The following is an 8,044-nucleotide window of genomic DNA, read 5'->3' as shown; positions in this document are numbered from 1 at the left end:
TGAAGCCTTCAGGGACATGTGCTTCCCATATCTTGTTTGAGAGGGGCTAGTGGTAAAACACTTCTATCTTCTCTGGAGTTTAGTATCTTGTTGGTGTTATCGGGTGTTGAGGACACTATCTTGTAAACTTTGATTCTGACGGTGCAGTTCATCCATGATGGCACGCATCTCCGCCAGAGTGTTGGCATCATTGCTACCCTCGGTGTTTTCTGGCATAGGGGATGATGCTTTCCTATTAACCATGGTTGGAAATAGCTATATACACGAGTTGATATGGCAATGGATATCAAGATGGAAATTGTAATATAAGGTATATCCCAATGTACTTGACAAAAAGTACAAGAGTGTGTGGTACCTCTAAGTTAGTAGCGGTGACCAGAGGCCTTAGTAGTATTTTGGTGGTTAGGGCTTGCCTATGGTGACGAGAGGTCCTGTTAGGTTGTGTTTTGGCTATGGAAATAGCAAACTCGTGTGATATGAGAGGCTCTATAACTTTAATGGGTATGTTGTGTATGTAAATCATCCTCTCAATTATTTTGGTTCTTCCATGTATGGTGGTATTCCAACTCTGAATGCAACTTAAAAAAAAAACTTGGGTACAAATACTCTTGTGGAATATCCATCAATCGTATCCAAAATTGTTCATGGATTTGTTTTTGCATATGAGGACCAAGGTCACAAGACCATTTGGATAATTGGAGGTGACCTAAGTTTAAATTCTAAGTACCAATCAAACACGTTCGACGCATGTCTATTGCATAATTATTTTTTCATTGCCTAATTATTTTATTAAAAAAGTCTGGTTCCACCAAATTAGATGAATAAAAAAAAAAAACGACAGAATGAAATGAAATAAATTACATCACGTTACATTCCATCTATTATTTACAAATTTTAACAATGAAATCTAATTAGTTACCACTCAATTTCATTCCATTTTATTCCATATCACAAATCCAAGGTAAAAATATGACATTGTATTAAACAATTTTTTATTAATAAATTGTTTTATGTTATTTTTGCTTACAAAAATTAAAAAAATTACAATACCTTTTTTTAAATTATTATTCACCAAAAATAAAAATGCTTCTGATCACGTATTAATATTGATTCTCCATCTTAATTCATCCTAATAGTCTTTGCTTTATTGCCTCAGAAATTCAGCAAGCAAAAGGAGGGAGAGAAAGAAGTCATCAACCCAAACTCTCTCTCCGTTTCCTTTATATATCACTTTCTTCACCTTCTCAATTTTTGGAAGAGACACTCCCAAAAAAAACCGAACCCTTCGTTTTTCGCCTCAAAATTCACAACACAGTTTGTTTCGGAGTGAAAAAAAGCGATTATCACATAAGCTGAGGTACCACCGTCGTTCTATTTCAACCCTAACCTACAATCACACACACCTGTCAATCGATCTTCATCATCTTTTTACTCTTCATTTCGTTTTGCGTTTTTTCCATTGTTTTGTTTTTTTTATTGTCAATTTCTTATTGAATACTAGTTTATTGACTTGGTTCTGTTCTACTTCACTGTATCAATACTAGTAAATGTCTCGATCTATGTTTAGGGTTTATTTTTCATCAGGAGAAGAATCTGTGTTTATAGTTCATACACACCCTGTTTATCGGTTAATTAGTTGTAAATAGAGGGAATCTTTTAATATAATTGAAGATCAAGTTGGGGCTGTGAATGATTTGGACTGGAATATGCTTCTGATCATGAATCATGATAATGAATTTGCATGTTAGATGTGTGTACTTTTGGGTTATTCTTTTGATTTTTGTTTTGCATGTTTTACTTGTGGTGGACTGAAACTCCGTTTTTGTGTTTGTGGGTTTAGGGTTTTATAAGGAAGAGCTTTAGGTTTGACAATGAAGAAGATTTCGAAGAGCAGCTGCAAATCTGCATCGCACCGGCTTTTTAAGGACAAGGCGAAGAATCGCGTTGATGACCTGCAGCTGACATTCATGGATTTGCAGTTTGCTAGGAAGGAGAGCCGAACTGTTGATGCTGCGGTTCTGGAGGAACAAGTGCATCAGATGCTTCGTGAGTGGAAGGCTGAACTGAACGAACCTTCTCCTGCTTCTTCTTTGCAGCAAGTAAGATCATACTATTTGTGTGCTATTCTTATTAGCTTCAATGCAGTTGTGACTAGTCAGTGGGCTTTGTTTGAGATAATTGTCGTGTCACGGGAGCTTGTTGAGTTGTTTCTATGACAATTTGCTAATTGTGAAATTGAATGGCAATATTAGTGGTAAAGGTGTGATTGTTAACTTTCGTATTTGTGGGTGAATTTAGGGTGGAAGTCTTGGGTCATTCTCCACCGATATCTGTCGGCTTTTGCAGCTCTGTGAGGAAGAAGATGATGCCTCTAGTCCATTAGCTGCACCTAAACCTGAACCTAATGATCAGGCTCTTCAGGCGGGGGATAAAGTCATTTTTCAAGCGGTGAGTTTTGTATTCCCTTTTAAAATAAATAATCTATTTTGCACTTCATATTTTTGCAGGCCCTGTGGCATTGGCTGCTTAAGTTCTCTCTATCACGCTCATGTTTCTCTATTTTTACTTTATTAGGTGCATTTCTTTGACTTTTTATATATATCATAGTCTCATATATGCCTCGGTAATGGTTAATATCATGTAATGTTAGCTAAGAAAGATTTTAATTTATCTCTTCTGCTTCAGACAACGGTGCTACGATACTTTTTATTTTAATTTGTTTTCATCGAACATTTAGTGTGATCGTTTTAAAGTCTGAACTTTCAGTGGGACAAACAAGGTCTTCTGTTAAATTTGGATTGAAAATGTAACTATATTTAGTTTAAAGTCAATGGCCTCCTTTCTTGAAATTTGAATAGTATCTATCTATCTAATTATCTATCTATCTATTGTTTATATAGAAGAAGCCAAAATGCACAATGTGCATGCCTTGGTAGCAGTTTCTTCATTCCCGCTGCTTTATTTGTTTTTCTTCACAATCTCCTTCATCTATTATATCTTTCTGTGGGTCAGTGTTGTTAAATATCTGGTATAGTGCCGGTATAACGAAGAGTATTGGAATTTTGGCTATCTGATACGAAAACCGGTATAGCATTTCAATTTCGTGATGCTCAAGACCGACGCTTTTCCGGTATACTGGTTATGAATTGAATATTGGAACCAATATTATTTTTATTATTTTTTATAATAAATCATATTAAGACTATAAATTAAGAGAGGCGTGCGGTTTAAGAGTGAGCAATAATCTTTTAACAGAATTTTCCATTTACCTTTTAAATAATACTCTCCTTAGGGTAAGTCAACAAAAGAAGACATTTTTAATTTATAGTCTTGTACTATATTCAGTTGTCATATACTTTGAGAAACCTAATAGTCGAGTGGAGGGTAGATGGAAAGGGGTTTAAGAGAGGCGGACGGTAAATTGAGTGGACAGTTAGCTGCTCGACTCGACATCTCGGCTGCCTCGTAGTAGAGTTATAAGTACATTATGGCATATTGATGCACACAGATTTATTTTGACTATCCTTAACATTATAACTGAATCATTCGGATTGCAATTTTATTTGCGCCGTCTCAATGCAAGTCTTCACTCAATCAATACGGTTTATATAAATTATTATTTTGTCACCGGTAGTGCATGTTGAATTGCTTAGGTCATGTAAGGATTGCATGAATCTCAATTTTTATGTAATTCTGGTTTAAGATCTCAGATGGATGATGAGATAACCATCTGTGTGGTGATGAAACAAGGTAGTGGTGGTTGGGTGTGGCCTGATTTTCATCGGTGGAGAGCTTTATGAAGAAGGTAGCCCAAAGAAATTGATTTGTTTTCCATCACTCGCTGCCTAGATGGGTGTGTGTGGCTAGTCTGGGCTCTAGTAATAGTGAGCCTCTGCTGGTTTGCATTGGATGGTTTGTTGCTGGAAGTGAGGGTAGTGGGCTGGTGCGTGTTTGGATGTGAAATGCAACTTGACTTATGGACCTTGATGCATCTCAAAACAGGAGAAATAAAGAGGTTGTTGAAAAAAATGAGGGCTAGGTTTTTTAAGTTAGAAAGAGAAGAGCACGGAGAAACCTAATAATAGCTATGCTAGAAAATAAGTAGATTAATGTGCAGAAAAATGAAAGTAGCATTTTCTTTATTTGTATATTGTTTTATGGTTCATTAATTTTAATGAATCTTGTGATTCATTATCAATTTCTATCCATAATTTTTGAAAATGTCTCCTGATTTGTGATTTGATAAATATAAATCTTATTCCATTATCCAAGATAAACCCAGCCTTTTGTATGTGGTTGAAAGAAAATTGAGTTGTTAATTTCATTTACTTGGAGCTACTGAGTACATATTTTAAAATTTAAAGCTTAATGCAAAATTTTGAATTTCTTTAATGCAATTTTTTACTAAAAATGGATTGTGGGTTATTTTACCTTGTGAATCAATCTTGGGCATATGAACTATATGTTTCAGTTTATAGACTCTGCAAGGTTTTGAAAATAAATAAATAATACTGACTCTGAAGTGGTTGTTGCTTTATAATGTTTCATAGTAAATTGGGCTATATCTGATAGCCTGCATGGAACAGTCATCAAGTATCAAGTTTTATTTGAAAGCAACTTGTTTCTTTACAAGTTAGCTGTTTTTATCCATACCTATTCAACGACATTGTCTGCCCTGAGTTTATTTAATGGTTACTTTCTATTGCAATGGGCATTAGGCTAGTTAAAATGACCTTTTTCTTTTTTTAAGTGATTGAAAAAACGAGAGGCTCTGGTGGGGTTTGGTTTGTTTATTCCTTAGAGTTTATGCTTGTTTGCTTTTAAAGATTTTTGTTTTTCTTCAGATAGCAAAATTTCCTCTTGCACATTGTACATTTATCTATATGTCAATCCCAAGCTTGTTTCATTGTTGAATCTCACCTGTAATTGAAATTAGTTTCCTGGCTTAACTGTAAAACAGGGCCAGCAGCAACATGATTTCCCGTTGGTTGATGAGCGCAAGCAGTCAACCTCAGGAGTTCAAGCCGTGGCAACTAACATTCAGGATGGGCCTGCTTTAGAATATCACCAGTTTGATTTGCATCCAGACTTTGATCACAGCTTATATACTGGTTTCAATGGTACAGGTTATTCTGAGGAGGAAGCTATTCCTCATATATCTAGCTATCTACCAAGTACATGCCCTCCTCCTTCTGCTTTCTTGGGCCCAAAATGTGCACTTTGGGACTGTCCGAGGCCTGCACAAGGGTTGGACTGGTGTCAAGATTATTGCAGTAGCTTTCATGCTGCTCTAGCTTTGAACGAAGGGCCACCAGGCATGGCCCCAGTTCTTCGACCTGGGGGCATTGGTTTAAAGGATAATTTACTCTTTTCTGCTCTTAGTGCAAAGGCACAAGGAAAAGATGTTGGCATCCCAGAGTGTGAGGGAGCAGCAACTGCTAAGTCTCCATGGAATGCACCTGGTAATTAAATCTTTCTTTGTTGGTTTTCATTTTGCACAATTTATCTGCTACAAGAGTTGACAAGATTGTTCTTTTGTTTGAACCCAGAGCTCTTTGATCTTTCTGTTCTTGAGGGCGAGACTATTAGGGAATGGCTTTTCTTCGATAAGCCTCGAAGAGCATTTGAAAGTGGAAACAGAAAGCAGAGGTCATTACCAGATTACAGTGGGCGTGGTTGGCATGAATCTAGAAAGCAAGTTATCAATGAATTTGGAGGTCTGAAGAGATCCTATTATATGGATCCACAACCTCTGAACCATTTTGAATGGCACCTCTACGAATATGAGATTAGCAAATGTGATGTATGTGCCTTGTACCGTTTAGAACTAAAACTTGTTGATGGGAAGAAGAACTCCAAGGCAAAAATAGCAAATGATTCAGTTGCTGATTTGCAGAAACAGATGGTAAAGCTCTCTGCTGAGTTTCCGCCTGATAACAAAAGGCCGGCCAAAGGCAGAGCCAAGATTAATGCCAAAGTTGGCATGGCTACTGTCTATCCAGCTTCACACAGAGTGACCCCTCTAAATGGAACATACGAATATGGGTTAGCTGCACCATACGACTATCTTGCTGAGAACATGGGCGATTATTATGGGACATGATCTGATACCACATTGGAGTCAAGTACAACATGCTGCATTCAACATGCTTATACATTATTCAATGCTGTTTCTTTTTTTGTTTTGGCCAACCTTTTTCTGATTTTCTTTTTCTCCCTTCCCCTAGTAACAAGAATCCAAGGCCATTTTTGTTTGCCTTGTCAAGATATTGTGAATAGCTCATTCTCACTGGAGTGCGACATTGGAAGCTGCTGGATGCTAGGTTCTAACCTAAAACTTACAGCAATTGCTGTTTGTCATTTATGATTTGCACTTTGTTTGATGCTAGAATCTATCTAGCATCATTGGAATTGCCCTGCTCTTTAAGCTCTATTGCTGTGATTCAACTCTGATTATATTCTCCAAATTATGATCTCAATTTAAGTCATTTCAGTATTTTGTAGCTGCAGGACAAACCTTTACAGGTACATAGTATTAGCCATGTAATAAAAATGTTTCAGTCTCATTGAGTAATTTTTGAATGATTCAAGGAAATCTTTGAAAGCCATCAGTAATATGAGCTACCTATCTTGTTTTTGATGATTTTCATGTCTGGTTAAAGCTATCTTATTTGCTGTTGCTTGTGAAATCATATGTAACCCATACACAAGGTCTAGGCAATGTAATCGACAAAAATACAGGGAATTGACGAATGTATTAACGAGTGATAATAAACTAATGTGAGTAACTTTGAACAATCTATTTTTAATTAACATATCTACAATATCTTGAATCATCTATGCATGTTTATGATATTTATTAGAAGTAGACTCGTTGAGGTTAATATTGTGGAATGAGTTTGTGTAGGAAAAATTGAAACTCCTAATTTTAGCTAGTGAGAGATCTTTATGTATGTTACAGCGCTCTATCTAACGGATATCTAAAGAGTTTGGTATGAAGTTAAGTTACGTTGAAACCCCTGCAAAATTTTAAATGATTCTACCAAAGCCAATGGGGTAGACGTTCCATTGCACCTTCCATCAACATTAATAATAATGGAGGAAAATTTGAAAAAGTACTATTTGATCAAACAACTTATGTGTTTTCGAGTTTAAGAGTTACAAAAGCATCATGCATGGAAGAAGTATATCATTGACCGAAAAGACAGTGAAAGACAATACATGAGAATGAGTTTATATGAATGAGTTTATATGAGATGCCATTTATGGGAATTTATTTTCCCACCCCCGTGTCTTCCCACCCCCGCGTCTTCTCACAAACTCTAAAATGCATTGATTTCCTAGTTCTGCTAGAGTTTGTTTCATACTTCTCCCACTGAGAAGCTTTGGTCCTTTTCTCTATCTTTTCCTGGTTAATAGGTTCGATCTATCGAGTGCTTTTATAGTATGACAGCGCCTAATATCAATAATCTATCTCTTCAAGAGGAGGAGGATGAAGGAGGGTTTTGTTTTGATTTGGAGGAAGATGGTGAGGATGTAGGGGATCTCCGGTTGTGTCTTGTAGGAAGATTTTTGTGTGACAAACCGATCCATGTTATGTCCATGAAGAAGCGTGTGGCAGATTTATGGAGGCCGGTCAAGGGGGTCATTATCAAGAAGGCGATGGAGGGATTATTCCTATTTCAGTTTCCCCATAAATTAGACATGGAGGCAGCACTGAAAGGAGGGCCGTGGACTTTCGGGAGTCATTTGCTTATTATTGAGAAGTTACAAATCGGAGTTCAAATTGAAAATATCCCACTGTTTCATGTGGAATTTTGGGTTCAGGTTCACAGCCTCCCTGCAGGTCTAATGGTGGAGAAGGTGGGTAGAACAATTGCTAATTTCATAGGCACATTTGTGGAATATGATAAGAATAACAATTCTAGTTTTTGGAGACAGTATATGCGGTTGAGAGTGAAGGTAGATGTTCGACAACCCCTGAAGAAGAATACACGCGTCAAAAATAAAGGAGGAGAATGGTGCACAGTCATCTTTAAGTATG

General features: G+C 36.7%; 1 protein-coding gene across 1 annotated transcript; it reads left to right on the top strand.

Moving 5' to 3' along the window:
- The first annotated feature begins 1,122 nt into the window (after positions 1–1,122).
- On the top strand, positions 1,123–6,640 carry LOC131602645 (transcription factor VOZ1). The gene is made up of 5 exons (XM_058874811.1): positions 1,123–1,357; positions 1,841–2,099; positions 2,299–2,448; positions 4,961–5,462; positions 5,550–6,640. The coding sequence occupies exons 2-5, from the start codon at positions 1,872–1,874 to the stop codon at positions 6,101–6,103; spliced, it is 1,434 nt and encodes a 477-aa protein (XP_058730794.1). The 5' UTR covers positions 1,123–1,357; positions 1,841–1,871; the 3' UTR covers positions 6,104–6,640.
- The last annotated feature ends 1,404 nt before the right edge of the window (positions 6,641–8,044 follow it).

Source organism: Vicia villosa, linkage group LG5 (genome assembly GCF_029867415.1).
Source record: "Vicia villosa cultivar HV-30 ecotype Madison, WI linkage group LG5, Vvil1.0, whole genome shotgun sequence".
In the NCBI taxonomy this organism is placed as follows: domain Eukaryota; kingdom Viridiplantae; phylum Streptophyta; class Magnoliopsida; order Fabales; family Fabaceae; genus Vicia; species Vicia villosa.
Note: the sequence above shows the minus strand (reverse complement) of the source record. Positions and strands in the feature narration are given on the sequence as shown.